This window comes from Amborella trichopoda, chromosome 3, assembly GCF_054954075.1.
Source record: "Amborella trichopoda isolate Santa Cruz 75 chromosome 3, AtrichopodaSantaCruz75HAP2 v2.0, whole genome shotgun sequence".
Taxonomy (NCBI): Eukaryota; Viridiplantae; Streptophyta; class Magnoliopsida; order Amborellales; family Amborellaceae; genus Amborella; species Amborella trichopoda.
This window is the reverse complement of record NC_142338.1, coordinates 32,572,601-32,592,915: the sequence shown is the minus strand read 5'-3', so window position 1 is coordinate 32,592,915 and position 20,315 is coordinate 32,572,601. Positions and strand designations below refer to the sequence as shown.

Below are 20,315 nucleotides of genomic sequence, written 5' to 3'. Positions count from 1 at the left end.
ATCGTCTATTGTACACTTTAGGTCTGTAGGGGAGCTAACCAGACTGTGGACTATGGAGTAATGATCCACTCTATCCATGGGGTGTCCAAGCCAAATGAACTGCAATTGGTGTATGGGACACCATACCAGTGGACTGTAATTACAGTGTCATATTTCCCATCGTCTATTGTACAATTTAGGTCTGTAGGGTAGCTAACCGGACTGTGGACTATGGAGTAGTGATCCACTCTATCCGTGGTTGTCCAAGCCACATGAACTACAATTGGTGTATGGGACATGATACCGGGGTACTGCAAATGCAATGTCATATTTCCCATCTTCTATTGTACACTTTAGGTCTGTATGGGAGCTAACCGGATTGTGCTCTATGGAGTAGTGATCCACTCTATCCATCGGGTGTCCAAGCCACATGAACTACAATTGGGGTATGGGACACCATACCAGTGGACTGTAGTTACAGTGTCATATTTCCCATCGTCTATTGTCCACTTTATGTCTGTAGGGGAGCTACCGGACTTTCTTCACATTCCATGATCCTTTACTACAGTGTAGAGCACATTTACTGCATTCCTAGACCTGTAGAATCCCTAAGCGTTCGAGGGTCTTGACTGCCTTTACATTCCATAATCCCTTACTACAGTGTAGAGCTACCGGACTACCTTTATAAAGGGCTCGTAGGGCCCAACATGGTTAACCTTAACATTCCAATATTAAATAGAAATCAGCGTGGGATAGATATACTTGTAAACAACGTGGCCTAAAAACACGTCATCAGGAGCATTTAATTCGTTAAATGCTCAATATTTCTCACCTTTAGATAAAACCAAAGCTTAATAGATTATTATCATTGTTTTACGGTTCACCATAGGGACTACAATTTTATGTGGACTTGGTGACCATAAGAAAACTCGTTGGTACATCAGCACATCACCACGAGTTCCTAATTATTAACTATGGGATCTTATCAAGTTTTCTGTTATTATTAACTATAAGTTATGGGTTATTATAATGGTTGGAACTTCAAACACAATAAATGCTCATCATTATCCCAGGTTTCTAATTTGTGAAAACTGTGAATTAGGTTATTGGACTAAAACATAAGCTTTAGTTTTGTTTTTGTGGATTATTATCCATGGTCCATCACCTCACCACAGGGACTATTGACTTTAGGTGGACCCATGGCCGTCAATAAATGTATGGTATGGCAATTTTATAACTCACGTGGATGGCCATAAAAACTAAAGGGTAAGGGTAAAATCGTAAATATCTATTCGTCATTATTAAGTTTTTAATGCAAAAATCTCATGCAATCTCTCAATTTTTACCTCTCCCTTCTCTCTCTTTACGTGGATGGTAATTTCTCCCTCTCCCTCTCTCTCTCTCTCTCTCTCTCTCTCTTTTGTGGATGGCTTTTGAGGCTATCACGTGTATCACAATTTGAAGGTGTACAATCTCTCTTTCACCTCCTCTCAACATTTTCACCCCCTCTCAACAGCTCCCTTGCATCTCTCTCATCAGCAAATCCTTCTCTCTCACAACCTTTGTCCTCTCTCTCCCTCTCTCTCTTGCCTCTCGCCACCACCTATCTCTCTCCCTATGGCAAAATACATCGACCTACCCATTTTCTTCCCCATTTTACAGAGAGCTTATGAAAAATACGGCTTCCACTTCAATGGCATTGTGGTGTTTCCATGTGTTATATAATACGATAATATAAATGTTATATATAATATTAAATTAATATAATAATTATATAAGATATATAATATTGATTATAATATAAGTTGATTATATATTATATAATATAGAACTACAAATATTCTATATAATATTTATTTAAAATATTATATATAATGTTTATTTAAAATTTCTACTTAAATTTATGAAGGACTCATAGGGCCCAATATGATTAACCTTAACTTTCCAATATTAAATAGAAACTAGAATGGGATATCGATACTGTCCAACTTCCTCAAAGAAAAAAAGAACCATAGCACGGAGAGAGACACCTGCAATGGAATTCTGTGTACTAAAGTAGTACAATAGGGAAATGAGCACGTCAAGCACATTCTCACATGCATTGATGGTAAGGCCTACTCATTTTCACAACCTTATCTCCTGGTTCTCATGACTTAAATGGTTGAAGCCTACAAAAGGCAAACAACACTCACTATGAACTTATAGGGCCTAATCATTTTCACAACCTCTTCTCCTCATTCTCATATCTTAACTGGTTGAAGCCTACAAATGGCAAGCTAGAGTATTACTATTAATAGTCTGACACTTTGCTTTTTCACAACCTTCTTTTCTCTTCAATGCAAGGACTATTCATGCCATCAAAAAATTCGATGACATGGTCACACGTCATCATGAGCATTTAATATTTTCCCAACTTTAGAAGCTTATTGGGTTGACATGGTTCATACTCACCATAGGACTACGATGACGATCACAAAATTGGTGGACGTCACCTTGAGTTGGTTATTATTAACTATGCTATCTTATCAAGTTGTTCATTACTAACTATATTATTAACTATACGTGTTATTAGGATTACTATTTTGAGTGGTACGGCTACACAATAAGTGCATATCATTATCTCACTTTTCATATCATTATCCTACCTTTTCAAAAGAGTGTGAAAGTGTGAATTAGGTTATTGGATTCGAACAACTAAGTCGAGTTTGGTTGTTATGGATTATTAGGCATGGTCCATCACCTGACCATAAGGGCCATTGATGTTGGATGGACCGCCCTGTCAATAATTCTGTGGTGGTATCTCAATTTTATAAATTACACGTGGATAGCAATAAAAACATATTTTAGCGATCTTTGAGTATAAATGTTATGTACAAGTCTCGATTAATACAATGTTACAATATATTTACCCAATCATAATCGCCTATGTCGATTAATACAATGTTAAAATATATTTAACCAAACATAATCGCCTATGTCGGTAAGGGTAAACTATCATTAAGGGTAAAATCGAAAAAATCTATAGGTCATTATTAGGTTTTAAATGCAAGAATCTCATAAAATATTATCTTGCAAGTACAATATCCCAAAATATCAAATCCCACTCATTTTCTCCCTCTCTCTACATGGATGGCTTTTAAACCTACCAAAATCGAAAAAATCTATAGGTCATTATTAGGTTTTAAATGCAAGAATCTCATAAAATATTATCTTGCAAGTACAATATCCCAAAATATCAAATCCCACTCATTTTCTCCCTCTCTCTACATGGATGGCTTTTAAACCTACCATGCGAGTCACTATTAAATCTATGATGTACCATGACCTCTACCCTATCACCCTCTCTCTCTCTCCCCCAAAACTCCTTTAAGTTGTAGAGGAAAAACTAGATTTGGGACTACCCCACCCCTCACAAACTCCTTTAGAGATTCATAGACTCAAAAAAACCATCAATATTTGCTTTAAAGGATTGATTCTTATCGAGGAGAAAAAGCGATGAATTGTTTATCAGTTCTTCAGTTCCATTTTGTTCTCTATTGATGTTACTCTTTGATATTAATTGGAGACAAATTTCAAATCAGAAGGAACAGTGTTTTCACTGGATTTGTAGAATCCATCACTAGCTGGTTTTCTTCTGCAAGTAAATTGCTGGTCCATGTATCAATTTGTCTCTGTGTTCTTGAAATTTTTTTACTTGTACCCACTTTCCTTAATTTTTCTTGGGTCATCTACCGTGTATTTGCTCATGACATTTCTTGAAGTTTCTTTCTTATAATTCTTAGCAACTGCTCTCTATTCTCTCTTTCCCTCATCCCCTATGCTAATCTCTCCCTACATTCTCTCTACCCCTCGCCAATCTTTTTCTCTCACTCCCCTGCTATGCTTCTTCCATTTTTTTATATATCCTCTCTCTCAATGGACTTTCACTTGCTTCTTCCATTTTTTTGACGTAACCTATCTCTCTCAATGGACTTTCTCTCGCTTTTACTGGGTTGCTTTCATGGAGGGAGAAACTAAAAGCATATAAAATGCAAAGAAAAATAGAAAACCTCTAATAAATAAATGGACTTTCACTCTTAGTCTCCTATTGCCTCGGACAAAACCTCTAATAGATAAATTCACAAGAACCACATATACTGGTCCCAACATTTCATCGAGACCAGCAATCATTACGGGGGAACCCATTATCACATTGATAATCACACTATCATGGGTGAAGGGAAGGCCATCGTGTAAGCGATAGATCACACTATCTTGGGTGAAGGGAAGGCCATCTGTAAGCGTTAGTGCTCTCTTGACTTAGTGCACAGCCCACATGTTGGTGAAATAAGCCAAGGATGCATTTTTATGCAATCTCTCGGTGGATTACGTCCCACACTTAATCAAACATAGTACACTTCATTTTTTATTGGTCAATACTTGCATTAAATGAGTAAAAGAAAATTGCCTCCTGTAACTTGTATATAGTCCAACTCCAACTCCAAAAATCTGATGCTCTTGTGTCGTGGGGACTCGGGATTGCTTCTCTTAAACAAAAAAAATGGTTTCAAAGATAAATTCTGTTCTCAAAAATAAAATTTATTATGAAAAAATCATAGTGCAAAACAATCATACAGAGTTATGTGCCCGCTCATAAATGAGCGAGAAGATTTGAAATATTTAAGTATGAATTACTATAACATTCTTGCAATCTCTTTGTGGAATACATTTCACAATTATTTAGTGTCCAATAGTTATGAAAAAGATGAGTAAAAAATATTTGCATCTTCTATCTTGTGATTAGGTGAAAAAGAACACGTATATGATCATTGCTTGTAACTTGTGATTAGGTGTCCATGTCGAGATAATTTGATGATTTGGTCTAGTAGTGAGTAGGTACTGCTTCTCTTAAACAAATAAAACACATCTTCTCCTAAACAAAAAATTATTATTAAAAAAATTCAGTGCAAAAGTAACAAATCGAGTTGTGTACTTTTTAATGAGGGTAAAGATGTGGATTACTTAGTTTTAACTCTTACCTCTAAATAACTCTTAATGATCACATGGCCACATCCTCTTAGTTCCAAAAAATTATATTCCAGAAAAATCTAAACTTCAAATGGTCTGATAGTTATTAAGTTATAACCTCCTTTGTTATCTGAAAAAAAATCACTGTCATGTTTAGTAGTTAGTAACTTAGTACTTTAAAGCTCTAAATATTTAAATTTGATCTCTTGAAGGGGTAAGTTGGTGTTCCAGTGTAAACTTTGCCAACCACGTTGTCTCTCAGATGATACACTAACACATGTTGATACAACCATCTTTCCTTCACGCACAACATGCTGCCTTGTAGCTGCGATAATGCCGGCCCTATACCACACACTGCACAACATGCCGCCATGTAGCTGCGACAATGCCTATAGGCCCTATACCACATTCTGTGATAGCATCAGCTTGAGAAAACCCAAACTCTTCTAATGTCTAAAGTCTAAACAATCTAGTGACACCTGACACTTCCTAAATGGTATTGTAGTACTCCTAATGTCTAAAAATTCTACCCAGTGACACTTGACCAACTCACCCCTTCAATACTTCAGAAACTTGATTCCAAATATGTAGGAACCACGATTCTACACAGCAACATATCTATGTATCACGTATGTCAGAAACTGGAATCAAGTGATGCCAGAAACTAAATTGCGCTATTGTAAATCTCGATCTCAAACGAACATGGATCTCTTATCCACATAGTTTAGAAACTTGATTCCAAATATGTTACAAACACGATTCCTTAGATGATTGACACTCGATTCCTAATATGTTAGAAGCACGATTCCATAAATGATGGAAACTCGATCCCGCATACAACGGAAACTCGATACCACGTATATTGGAAACTCGATGCTGTGTATATCGGAAACTCGATTCCACATATGTCGAAAACTCGATTCCGTGTATTTGTGAAACTTAACACTTGGAGTGTCGAACCCGGGGGGATGGGAATCTCGATTCCAAGGAGGTTGGAATCTCGATTCCATATGTAGGTGAAACTTGGACCTATTCCAATCGATACTCGATTCTTGAAAATTAGGAATCACGTTCCCAGCGATTCCTATTGTACGGACAACGATTCCTACAACAGGGAACTTCTGGCCAGGGCGATTCCTCGATTCCGGTTTCTGAAACGATTCGGGTTCTCAGGCGTTTCCAACAACTATGGTTGGAGAGATGTCTAAGGACGATGTATGTAGGCCAGGAGAGCTTCATGGTCTCCTATGTGTGGATGTAAGCCTATGAGAGCGAGGGTCAAATCCTGAATAAAATTCCCACACGGCATGTACATATGACAGCCTCATTCTAAAGCAGCCCTGCAAAGGGAGACGTGTACATGTGCACATATAGAGTCCCCTTTGCACTTTAGCGATACGTGCATGTGACACCAAGGGAGGTCAAAAAGTGCATGTGAATCACTCCTCGGGAGATGAACATGTAATCCACGATACTGGAACTACAGTTCCTTTTTTTATTTGCTAACTTTGACGGGTCAATCATGAGAAGAGTGCCCTGACAATTACTTTTCTTGACCCAATGGTACAAATCCACTTTTAGAACCATTTCTTATTGTTTTAGGATATTTTTCAAACTGTCAGAAATATTTTTTAGTGTTCGTGTGTAGTATATTGTGTGTTTCTCTTTTTTCCTTTTGGACTCTCGTTTCCTAAAAAATATGGATCCATCATCTTTGATTGGCCTTTTTTCTTACCAAATTTAGGATATTAATGTTTGGGGTTTTGTGCTTACAAGCCAAAATCCAGGGAGTGTTTGAAATGTGAATGAAGATAAATTTGACAAGGAAGTGGGTTATGAATTGCCAATTTTCGAAGGGGCACCCTTCTAAAGAAATCTAAAAATTGAACTGTGGTTAAAAAAGTTTTGCCTTATTGGGAATCACTAAAAGAGAACTTGCTATCATAAAACACTAGCACATGGGGCTGCCTAAGTAAGTGGCTCCAAACTCTTAAGGGAAGCTGCAAGAGGAATCAAGGGCGCCTCATAATGGGTGTCGTAGATATAACTTAGCTTAGGTTTTGTCGAGTGTTTAACCCATTTCCTAGGGAACAATAGTTATTTTTTTTTATAAATTTGAATACAAAAGACTTGAGGTATGAAGACCTTGGACCAAATTGTGGCAATACATCCAACCTTTCGCCCCATAAGGACTATTACATACACTCAAGATCACATATACATGACCTCAATATTATCCAAACAAAACTTTTATTCATATGGACACCATAGAGATTGTGAAAATACCATACAATGTCCCTTAAATACAATTTCAGCCACATATACCCAACTCATGAATTAATACAAACTCGAATTAACACAAACACTAGGGTTGCAAAATTTATACAAACTCACTCTCTATTTACATATACAAACCGTGTGCACATTAATCTAAAATCATGGGAAGTCGATTTTAAGCTCATTTTACCCGGTGTGTCAAGAAGGATCTAAACACAACCCTTGTTATGCCTACTACCGATAGCGCAAGCTCATGTGTCCAAATTTAATCTCAATTTATGGGAAGCAAGCATCATGAAGCATTGATCCACATTTGAAGTTCTCAAATAAAGTACTCAAGAATGGGGCAAGAAGATGATAACGTGTGGGCTAGATCAGAAGGCACGTCAAGAATATGGGTCAACAATAGAGTATGAGAATCATGTGTATGCACGGGGAAGGTTTTTCATGGTAAGGTCTAAGAAAGATGGCATTCTAAGTACACCAGAATTGACTTTAACTTGCTGGTAGACTATGAAAATACTTAGAAAATTTCACCCAAATAAAACTCAAAGGACAAGCCAATGAGAAACCATGCCAAGATAGGATATGTCCAAAGAAGAGCCAATGAGAAACTATGCCGACATGGGATATAGTGAACAAGGTGTATAGTCAAACTAGTTAAGCATGCAAGGACCAAAGAAAATGAACTTAAAAGATCATAAGGAAAGGTTTACCTTGCTGTAGTTGCTCAATTTACAGCAAGAAGGTGGCTGAAATGATGAAGAAGAAGCGGAAAGGAGGTGTGCTTCATGCCCTTAAAGATGCTCCATGGAGAGGGGGGTGTGCCTCTCCCTTTTACTCATTGTCTCTCTCTTTTCTGTCTTAGAATACTCATAGAACAAGTGAAAAGGGTGGCGTGCCTCTCAAAGTTGGTTTCTAACTCTCCTAGGTATGTAAGAAATTAGGGTATAAGGGTATACCTAGGCTGGTATGTGGAAGCTTCAAGTGTAATTAAATTTGGACCATGGATTAAGGGCATAGAAGGGGTGAGAGAGAGCAAAGATCCTTCGTTCATCTCACAAAATGACTATCACGTGTGGATGAGATTTGTCACACCATTATCCCCCGAAACCCTAATTCATTGCCAAATTTCTCTTGATTACATGTAAATTGAAATTCAATCCAAATAAATGTTGATGCCAAAAATACCCATGGTCTTAATCCAAATATGTGTTGTCATTAGACAGGTGTCATAGCATTCATGTGTACACACACTCGTGCAATTAAAATTTCCCACGTAAAAAAATGTTGTAAGATATTGATTTTAATTGGACAAAGCCCCAAACATCAGGGAAAAAATCTTGGTCCTAATGGCAAATTGCATGCACCAAGAATTCACCTGATGTCCATAATATAAGAGCACACAATATGTGCTCCAACCAAACACAATAAGATGGGCACGTCGCTCTAGGGCTCCTCACGTTAGCCACACATCAGCAGGGTGTGGTGACGTGGCAGCCGTGTGGTGCCCATTGGCCGTTTGGGCACCACCTCGGCCACATGTGTGGCTGTCCTAAATTATCGTTTTCTTGAACAAATCCACAATTCATTATTCTTGCCTTCAGAAAAATTCCCAAAAATTCTAAAACATTCTCAAAAAATTCCATTTGCAATTATATATGCACACGCTGTGAGAAGGCTCATGGTTAGGGATTTTGGTTCATGTCCTCTCAAAGCACATCCTTTTCACGCAGGGCTATTAGAAATACTCAAAATCGGTCGGGCTCACAGAATTTCTCAGATCCATTGGAATATTCATACCCTGGATAACAAAATCATGAAGTGTACTTATACCAACCTTGATTAGAGGGAACCCTCAAATCTCTTGGTCCGAAAGCCCCCTTTTAAGCACTCAGTCCTCATAAATTAGGGTTTATATCTTTTTAAATTCCAGTTTGCAAAAATTCGGTGAGACAAGTGTACTATTTCGCTCCCACTATGACTGAGAACTATCATAGAATGGTGGGGTCAAGACTTTGAACGGCTATAAATCCAACAGTTTCCAATATCTTGGCAGTGTTACGGGGATTTGTGACTCTAAATCAACTCTACTGATTAGATGTGGAAGCTTCATTGGCTGGCTTGCAAATGTCTTCTTTTTTTGTGCCTCTTGATTGTGATTAGTGACGAAAGCTGCCAAAGGAATTTAGAGTGCCCACTTGTGGGTTTCATGATTAGAGATAGCTTACTAATGGTTTTTGATGCCTTTATGGGGTTTGGAGGGACATTGTGACTATTCTCATGTAGAACTGAGAGCTTCCTTGATTGCCTTCAAATGTCTTCTTTTGCTTTTTAGGCATCTTGATGTAGTGAGTGATCTATCTGGGGCTTGTAGAAAGACAATTAGTGCCTGAAATAAGTTATTATCTGCATAATGTCTAGTCACCCTCTTATTCCACTTCCAAGAGTCGGTCCTTTGGTTTCTCCTCAGAAATTTTCTGTCTTTGACTTCACAATGCCTAGTGCATTGAGAAATGGTTTATCTTAAGATGTTATTATTGCATTTTATGCTTATGAACATACAAGGTAAAACATTTGAAATTATTTAAAAAAAAAAAAAATGTATAACATTTGAAATTGGAAGGACTGAAGTTGAGATTGTTACAGTGAGATTGCTAAACTTCAATGAAGGTTCTTAGCTCGTAGATACAATTAATCTATCAGACACTTGTTCAATTCAGTGCCGTTGCATTGGAAAGTACCATGTGGCGTGGTTTATACGGCTTTTCTATTAGTAACAAAAGGATGTTCCTTCATCTATTACAGTGAAAAAAAAATCCATCTATTATTGGTTTTTTGATTGTGGTGATCTTTGTTCTTTTGTGTAGATTTTTACACGGCTTGGGATGTAATTCAACAGCATTTGTTGGACTATTCAAAGGACCCAATTGTTGCTTGTAGGTATGATTCTTTGGTGACTTGTGTCCTGCCGTAAGCGATTTCTTAAGCTAAGTGATATTTTTTACACTGTTCATTTCTTTTTGATCGTATATTGTTGACACTGGTTCAACTACTGTATAAATTGTTTCTTCTCTAGGTTTTCCTTTATATTTCACTTATGGATTCATTATGATTTGCACTCTAGATAAATTTATAACAGTAGAAGTTACAGTGAAATATGGTTTTTGTCAAGATTGCCTGATATGCGCATATTCTTGGTGTTCTGCTGTCGACAGTATAAACTGTTACCAGATACTACTAGTTATTCCTTTTTTCGTTGTGATATGACATCTGATTTTGATAACTACAATTTTTAACAAATAATATCATATCCTGAAATTATAATATGATTGCTTTTAGATATATTAGAGCATATAACTATAAGATAATATGAATGAAAGTAAGATATATGGTATATTTTTTCCTTTATAAGCTATAATCTATTTCTATTATTTGCTGGATAATCCTGGAATCTATGAAATGGTGAAATAAGAGCCCTACTTTCTGTGTCCATTGCTCTTTTGCTATCTGGTTTATATCGGGGTATCACAATTTTTAATTCACTTTGCCCAAATTGAGGGGAAAAAAATTACCATAAAATTTGATTTTGTTTATCCTATTAAATGGAAAATATGGGTCTCAATATGGGTCATCCATCTGATTAGATCAAAAGACTTGCGTAGGCCCTGACCTGTATAAGAATTGGTTCTTTTCCATGAACCTCACTATCCCCTACTCCAGTCGCTGATTACTTGCACTATCACCATGAAAGAGGCATCACAACCATCACTGCCATTGCTGCCATGCTGTGCTCTCTCTATCTATCTCTCGCGAGGTTTCTAGTTCTCCTTGAAGTAGAGGCCCACATATCCTCTTGCTCTCACCATAGAAGATAGCTCTGCTTGAAAGGTGGTGGTGAAGCAGTGTTGTTGGCAGTTGATTGATCATGGTGGTGGTGCAGTGGTGGCGGGTTCATGTTGGTGGTGATGGCAATTGTGGCTTGATGCCAGAAGTATCTTGTAAACAACCAAAAAAAACAGACAAAAAGAAAAGAAAAGAGAGGGGAAAACTAACAAAAGCTCATTCTGGGTGATCACGGTGGTAAAATAGGGGAAAACAAGGATCAAAGCATTTTTCATAGTTGATGTCATCATGACATCATGTTTATATATCATTACCTGCAAGAGATTGTATGAGATAATGCCGGTGGTATGGATTGGGAAACTTATAGTTTTTTGGTGTAGGATCTAAGGGGTAATCTTGTGGCTGACTGTTCTGGTTTATTTGTCATTTTACTGAAATTAAATTATAAAGTGCTAACAAATTAGGAGTGCTGTTAAAGTTAATTGACAGTTTCTTTTAAGTTACTTGGATTAGTAAGATCTGAATGAATGAAATTCAGGGCGGTTAGGTTTTCTCTATCACCTTTTATCATCCTAATCATATAAGAATTGGGATTATTTCCTACTACCTTTTGTCATCCTCACTACACTGCTACCCCCATGCTGATCCCCACCATTCCTCCCTGTCATAATGCGCCAAGATTGCTAGAGGAACAAAATACACAAATGGTTTTGGAAGGAATACAATTCCAGCAACTAAGAGTTTTGCTTTTCAACCAGAAAAGTCCTACATGCATGTTCAACTTGTTTCAAGTTCTGAAAATTTTGTAAAAAGTGCTTTGGGAGTGCATGGTAGAAAATCTGTTTTCACTTTCTTCTTCATTTTCACCCAATGGGCAAATTTTCTTGTCCTTCCTTTCCCATAATAGTGACACTTGTGACCATCGAAGCAATTCATGGCCCCTTGATTCGGAATGAGAAACTTTGATGACTTGGTGAATCTGAGTTTGCAATCTTCAGATGGGGCCATTTCATATAAAAGGTGACTTCACCATCATTTGTCTTGGTCAAACAAAAGCATTGCCTGTCCATGGTGTTTGAAAATTTTTTTGACATGATCTTTTGATTTTATTTCTGTTTTGTGGTATCTTCAAACATACTTGGCTGCTAGCCACTTCTTTGGCCCAAGACTAACAAATCTTCACTCTCAATTATTCACAGCACAATCGTCAGTTAGGCTCATCTCTTTTACAATTTTGTCAAATCCTATTTTTGTTATAATTCTTTGTACATGGATTATAGTTATAGACCTTTTTCTTCAATGAACGAGAAATCACCATTAGTAAAAAGAAATTGAGTACTTAATATGCTATGAAAAGAACTAAATACATAATAAACTTCTGATTTGTGCTTCAAGAAGAATATCCAGAATATTCGATTTATCCATTTATTTTGTTAAAGTCGTGGATGAGGTAAATATAGTAAGAAACCATAAATTCCTCTTACATCAGAGTGATCTAACTCATGGAAATTGGAAATCTAGACCAAAAAGGCAGAATTGAGTGTTATACTTGTAACACATGCAGTGTTCTTTGGCTACAGTATTAGTGTAAATAGTTGCATGAAGCAGATCAAAGGTAAGAAGCGATAACATTGTGCTAGAATGTGGGTAAATTAGCTTATAATGCCAAGCATACAGTAGATGGTACTGTAGCTTATTTCATGATGTGTGGGAGAGATAATCAATAGGTTAAATATGCTGCATGGTAACTGGTCCTCCATAGAACGAGTGTCGTCCTTAGTGCCGCCCCCTAATGAGTGGAGAGAGGATTGGAGAGAGTGGTTGAGAGGGGAGGAGGCTGTCGTCTTCTCAGAGGAAGCGATGGGTGACAGCAATGGATGTGCCTGTTGTGGATAGCAGACTGAAACTTCACCAAAGAAAGAAAAACAATGCAAGTTAAATTGGAGAAATGGGCCCTAGCTATGTTATAGGAAGACATTGGGAAAAGACCAAATTGCTGGGCCAACAATTTAAACATAATATTTGGTGGTAAAGTCCTCAAAGATGAAGTGGGCGATAGAAACTGGTTTATTTGGGTTTCACGAACAATGTAAAGATTTTGGTGAGTAGTTGATGCAGGAAAGAAATGGGGGAAATTAAATCTACTTTTTCCCGAACCTCAAACAAGTAAAAATCAACAATAATGGAGAAAGAACATGGTTGTAAATCAAGCCAAAAGAAGAACTTTCTTTTTTCACAAAATAAAATTGATCAGTGAATAGTAAAAGAAGAAAATAAAAAAATAGAAGACTGATGTGTCAGATATGGCAAGGAGATATTGTTTGAATGATTCCTAGATTAAGGGGGATAATAGCTATTGTGCATTTCTGAATGAGTGTTCATTGATAGAAGACAGATGTGGCAAGGATAGAGTCTAGTCATCACTGTAAGAAGTGTTCAAGGTATCAAACTGACCATTTGACCAAGTGTTGAATCGGTCCATTTTGATATTGATGGAATTTTTTGCAGTGCGTAAAAGTATTCCTACATGTCCCTCAATTACAATGGGCAGGAAGAGCAGCCACCCATATGAAAGCAATTGAGAATGTTATAACCTATGCAACCATGTCAAAATCCCTTAATCGTGATGGAAATCCATTAATTTAAAAACACTAAGAGGAAGTGAACCATTTTGATGGCTGCTTTTTCTCCAGATTGTGATTGAGGTACAAGTAGGAATGTTTTTGTACATTAATGTGCAAATCTCTAGGTATCTATAATAAAGTGGTTTTGGAACTTTAATCATAGAGTTGGTGTTCCAAACATGTTCTTTAAGGGATTACGAGATTATCGCATTGCAACATCTGAAAGTTGGAACTATCTGGTGTATAAATTCAAAAATTTTCTTTTTCTTTTATCAAGACTCACAAATTTTACTTACAAGTGCCCGTACAATGCAATAAACAGAAAAGATTCCAAAATAAATGTGAATTGATTATTATCGTTGAGGAAAACAAATAAATTGGGTGTGGGAGGTAAAATTTTAGGGCATTTATTGCACTTGATTCTCTTGGATGGAGCTTTGTTTGCATGTTTTTGTTCATGGTTTTAGTCAGAATTGTGGCCTCTTTCATGAATAGAATCGTATGTGATTGTTATGCCGAACTTTAGAAATTCTGTCATGCTGAATGTTGTAAGTTTATTTATTTTTTTTATTTTTTTTGAGAGAGAGAGAGAGAGAGAGAGAGAGAGAGAGAGAGAGAGAGAGAGAGAGAGAGAGAGAGAGAGGAGGCTGGGGGTCTTGGTTATGATCAAATCTGTTCCTAGAATTATAAATAAGAAAATAATTAATGAAAAATAATTTACTAAATTGTCAGTTAAACAATCACATATTTCTATCCTATTGAAAATTGTAACATACTTAGACAGTCAAAACAGAAGAATATTATTATAATGCATGATTAAAAAAGAAAGGAAAGTCAGCTGTACCTTTATTGCACTTTTAAATATTGTGATTTTTTTTCCCGAGCTTATCAAATAAATCCTAATTTTTGGGCACATATCGTGAAATTATACGATAGGACTTTGGGCTGTCAAACACAATATCCAAAATGTCAAAATCACGAATATCATGCATTACGAAATATAATTTCAGGATTTTTGGTGCAGCCATGCAGTGCCTTATTTATTGTTGTTCAGTGTTGCGAGTTTTTTTTCAGAATATTGTACTATTCTTTATTGCTGTTACAAATCTATTTGAAAGAGAGAATTATCCTAAATCTTGTAATATTGTTGAAGCTTATGCATTCTTCTAAGATGGGCCGCAACTGATGTCGAGGCATATCCTGAACCTTCAAAGAGCATTTTGCAAATTCTTGTGGAAATTGCAACCTCAAGGCATATAGGCTATGGAGATAGATGGGTAAAGGCACGGGTCTCTGCATTTAAAAGCTTGAACCATTATGAGGTACTTTTTGTTGCTGATTCTAATTTAATCTGCTATATAGTTTGCTTGCACTAGTTGCGCTACAAAATAGTAATTAAATATTTCTATTATTTTGTTTGTTGGTTATCTCTTTTCAGCAGCAATTCAAATAATGCCTCTTCTCTCTCTCTCTCTCTCTCTCTCTCTCTCTCTTGCTAATGCCTTGCCAATTGTTTTCAGGTTGGGCATATTCAGCAAACCATTCCTGACTTTCTGAGCCAGAAAGTGGATTGGCTTCTATCTGAATCTGATCCACAAGTACTTAGGGCCATTGAAGAACTGGAAATCAAGATCATGGCCTATGAACATGTGTCTGTATTCCTTACTGAACTACTTGTATGTCATTAACCTATGGAAGTGATTGAGCTGCAATTGATGATTATTTCTATCCCTTTTTTGCAGAAATCGAAGACGCTTCGGAAGGGAAAAGAAACTTTTGGTGAAAAAAGTTGAAAAGTTGTTGAGTGTCCTCCCACAAGTTTTCTTTTCTTCAGGTAACACTAAGTTATGAATTGGTGATAATAAATTCAGAATCTAGTGGACACTAATGGTACTTTGTTTATGATGTTAAAGTTTTTCAAAAGTTCTTAATACTTACTTGCTGTTTATGTAACATAGTTTTGTCACTTTTGTGATAGATGTCAATTTGTAAATTTATCACAGGACAGTATCAAAGGAGTCTTCTGTACATTTTTTTTTCAATATGTTGGGAGTTGTATTGAATAAAAGAAATTATAAGAGATTAGGAAACCCACAGGCCAGTGCCCTATACTAAATTCCCCTAAGGGCCCAAAAATTTCAATACAATCAGTATATGGAACAAAATGGATCAAGTTCTCAAAAAGGTGCTCAAAAGGTCACCTGTGTGTCTGCGTGTGTTGCTCTTGCTAGTATGGCTTCCTCGTTAGCAAGGCATCAGCTGCTGCATTGGCTACCATCCAGGTATGCCTCCTAAATAAGTGAATAGGCCTGTAAATTTGGAAAATCTGATAAAAAATATGGTCCAGCCTCCAAGGGCAAGGTGAGGTTCTTGGCCCATGCCAATACATTTTTTGAGTGTCCTTCGAAAATCAACATTAGGCTTCAATTGGGGTTGAAGTTCCTAAGGCCTTTCAGGAGAGCTAAAGCCTCCACCGTATTGGAGTTGGTGTATCCAATGAAACATGAGTATGAGAAGAGGGTGCAGCTGTCCTTGTCTCTGAATATGCCCTCTATGCCGCTTGGGCCTGAGTTGGGGAGGGAGCAGCCATCAAAGTTGAGCTTGGATTGGCTGGGCTCTGGTGGTCTCTAGAGAGCGGCGCGAGTAATGAAGATGGGCTTTAAATTCAGCATTGCCATCTTTTGCCCAAAAGATGACTAAGGGTTTGACCCTGTGTTTCAAGACCTCGATGGTGGTCTTCTCTCTGTGAAATATCCTATTGTTTCTTTTGATCCAAATGACCGACAACGTCGATGCCATGAATGCCCTCCGCGGGAGGATCTCTGACTCTGACCGTGGTGCGGATTAGAGAGCGAAAGAGGTGGGGTTTTGATGGCGGACTCACCTACGACCAGTTGAAGAGTTGTACAGATCGCCTTAAGGGGTTCTTGTGAGGTTGCAGTGGATAAATTGATGTGCATTGGTTTCTTCCTCCAGTATTCACATCGTGCATTATTTGGAATTTGCAATCCCCTTCTTTGAAACTGATCAATTGTAAGGGCTCTCTCGGATATTGCTATCATGCTGAAGAGTTGGACTTTTGGAGGGACAAGGGAGACCAAGCTTTTGGCCGTGATAGAGGGGTGGGGCAGGCAAGGACGACAAGGGTAGAAGTGTGTGGTAAAAGGAGGATACTGAGAAGACCCCTGAGGGAGCAAGTGACCAAATGATCTTATCAGTGCCTTGGAGTGGGTGGAAGATACTAAAGAAGGGAGGATGATGTTAGGAAATCTGGCTTTTCGTGGTCCACCAGTGGCCTCTTGAAGTTTGGATTCCATACCCTGGGCATGCTGAATTGGTCGGTCACAATCGCCTGGGAGGTCTCTAGCTAAAAGGAACAGGTTGTGGAACTGGTCCCTCAATGGGGAATGGTATCCAAAATTCAGACTAGAAAACGATTATGTTTCCAGTCCAAGGTCGGAAGCGTATGTTGGCTATGAAAGGGTAGCTGCAGAGCAGAGATACCCATGGACCTGATGAATGCTGCTGGCCTTACAACTTGGAAGCCAAGAAAAATCCACACGGCAATACTTGTGCCGGACGACCTCTTGCTGCAGGTGCTTATCTTGGGTAGCGAAGCGCCACCTCCATTTTCCCAGGAGGGCAAAGTTGTTAGATTTAAGGTTGCGGATGCCCATGTCCCCTCGGGACTTAGGCGAACAAACTTTGGCCTGAGAGATTAGGTGATACTTTCTGCCTCCCTCGCCTGACCAGAGAAAGTTTTTCATGAGCTGTTTGAGGTAGAGAGCTACTGTGGAAGGCATGTGGAAGAGGGATATATGGAAGATGGGGATATTGGAGAGGGTGGCCCTTAACAAGGGTAATTCAATCCACAAACGAGAAGAACCTTCCCTTCTATCCTGCGAGCCTTCGATCAAAATTATCGATGTTATGGCTCCATTACTGCTGATGGGGCCTGCCAATCCACACGGGTAAGCCCAAATAGGATGATGGCAGGTCTTTAACTTTGCAACCCCATCTATTCGCTATACAATTCATAACATGGCTTGCGACTAAAACTCCAATCATATTGGATTTGGCCATATTCACTCAAATCAATTGGACATTTTGAAGCATTTCAGGAAAGGAGCAGAGAGTCGACCTGTTGGGTTGTGGCGTCGCAGAAGAGGACGGTTGCATCAACATATTGGAAATGTGTGATCTTAGGGCCATTGGATTCAATTTTGAAGCCTATAAGGAGGCGTTTCCGGTACTTACCAGAGATTAATCTATTGAAGACTTTGGCGATGATGGCGAATAGGAATAGTGAGATGCCATGCCAGTGGCCTCTAGAAGAGGGGAAGAATCATTTGGGGGAGCCGACATCAGAGCGAAAAGTTATGCCTGCACAAAGTCTTGGGGCTTCTTGCAAGGGTTTCGAACCATGGGGCCCGCGAATACCCTCCCCATCGGTAGGGGTCGCATGCTCCCACACTGACCACGCGTCGTTTGACGGCCATGATGTCGCTCCCCATATCTGTGAGCCCAAGAGCCACGGGGTCCATGCTAGTGTGCACTTCTTAGAGTCCTGGAGACTTAGTTGGAGTTCCACAAGTGAGGTATGTGCGATTCTTTTTATATATTTATATCTGTCATATTTGGAAGTATCTGAGGAGTATCCGATATTGGTATCTGTATCATATTATGTCAGCACCTAAGGATGGCACCTTTTAGAATGCTCTGATTTTTGGGGGATTGCAAGGTTGTCATATGGGGGATTGACCGATGAGGTAAGGTTTGTTCAAGAACCAAGTAATTGACATTCAGTTTTTTGCCAGCCCTGGAAAAAGATGCATGGACTTTGTGAGTCCTTGATTAGGGTCTGTGAGCCTTCATGGGACTTCCGAGTCATAGTTTCTTATTGTGTAAAAGAGTTCAATTCAACATGTGCATAGCCAACTCATAGGATTCCTCAGGGTTTAACCGCAATGTATGAATATATGCATGTAAGTAGGCATCTGCCAATAATTCGAGGCAATCCTTATGAGGAGAACCTTGAACCTTGACTTGTCTTTTCTTGTATCTTACACATGCAACTAGCAAAGTTGTCTTTTCTTGTAACTTACACATGCAACTAGCGAAGTTGCATTTTCAAATCATATAGGGCATGTGCCCTTCCTAATGGCGAATCCCATGAAAGTTGTGGCCATTGCTTGAACAGACTTCCCTTACATGTGACTGAAAATTTCCTCTTTGATATATCACTTTGGACACAAGTTCCATTGGTGTGTTGTGTAATCAGTTGTGAATCCTCTAAAACAACTTATATGTTCTTGGGAAACTCAATTTTGCCAGTTCCATGAGGTCATGAAACATTTCAGGTATCTTCTTATGTTTGCTTGTGTTTCGTTGAATGGGCATGAAGCTCTTAGTTCGTTTTTTTTTCTCATAGTTAAACTTGTGAATTGGTCCCCTGTATCTATTGTATATGAAGTTTTGGGGGTTTGTTACCAGTTAGATTGTTTCATCTAGGGGTGTGTACTTCTGATTTTTCTAATCTTTGTAACTGATTTTGTGCTGTCAGTGAACGTTTTTTGATCTGCCTTTCCCTGTTCCCATTGGTTTCTGAATGAGTTACAGGACACAGAGATACAGCGGTTGGAATTTACCCTGGCACTGCTTTATTTTGCCTTGCCTTTCCTGTACCTAAATATCACCAAGGCAGAGGGATGCAGAAGGTTCGGTTACTTTTCTTTTAATTGACATGAAAATCTAGTTTACTTTTCTAGTCTGCTAATGTTGAAATCCAGATTTGTTAGATCATCCACTCGTCAAAATATTTAAGTAAGAAGTGCATCAAAATTGACGCATGCTATTTTTCTCTTTGGTAAGGAATTGCAGAAATTCCAAGATGTATATGAGGGAGTTGTGACGGAAATAACAGTAACCCTGAATCTGTCAAGGAATATTGTTTTTGCATTGCTCGCGATTCAGTCATGGCAGATTTTCATGTCCCGTTGGATAAGAGCAATCATGCTCTTTGATACAGAAGAGCTGTTTGGAACCAATGAAAGAAGATCAACAATGGCAGCCGATTGCATTCTTAAGGTTTCTTTTCAAGCTCTTCCTCATATGCCCTCTCTGCTGTCTTTATTAGCAAGGTTTTTGAATTATTTTCTAATAAAATAGTGCCTTACTCTATTTATGGATGACATGACGTGTTGTGTATGAAACCAAATTCTGTCTTGCTTAGTAGGAAAGTGGTTTTTGCATGGTTGGCACATGCTAGCTCTGTATATCAAAAAATTTTCAGCTTCATTTACTGATTTCTCCTATCATGCACAAAACCTTGTACATGCACTCTTTTCTCCTCTGAAAAGTACAAAAAAGAGAAAAGAAATCAAGGATAGCTTTGCTGCCTCGTCCAAGAACAAGTCATGAAAGTAGATCCTTGATGGGGCCTTGGTTGCCCGTGAAGTTATTCAATCTAAACACTTTTCCAAAGCACTAGGCCTTACCTTGAAGCTTGATTGGGAGAAGGCTTACAATGTCAATACTTGACCAGGTCATGAGACTCATGCCTTTGGTCGGAGGTGGAGGAGT

General features: G+C 38.2%; 1 protein-coding gene across 35 annotated transcripts in view; it reads left to right on the top strand.

Moving 5' to 3' along the window:
* The window catches only part of RST1 (ARM repeat superfamily protein), a 71,269-nt gene that overhangs the window by 25,853 nt on the left and 25,101 nt on the right, over positions 1–20,315 (top strand). For 23 of the 35 annotated variants that reach the window (XR_016052422.1, XR_016052421.1, XR_016052420.1 and 20 more), the window contains 6 exons: positions 10,134–10,206; positions 14,887–15,055; positions 15,254–15,384; positions 15,476–15,567; positions 19,353–19,450; positions 19,605–19,820. Coding sequence is in view for 26 of the 35 variants with exons in the window: in XM_011622310.3 (XP_011620612.1) it covers positions 10,134–10,206; positions 14,887–15,055; positions 15,254–15,384; positions 15,476–15,567; positions 19,353–19,450; positions 19,605–19,820 (779 nt within the window). In the remaining 9 variants the exon portion in view is untranslated. Of the gene's footprint in view, positions 1–10,133; positions 10,207–14,886; positions 15,056–15,253; positions 15,385–15,475; positions 15,568–16,032; positions 18,332–19,352; positions 19,451–19,604; positions 19,821–20,315 lie in introns of those variants that run through there. The other 12 variants (XR_016052426.1, XR_016052424.1, XM_088862433.1 and 9 more) reach the window with 4 other exon arrangements.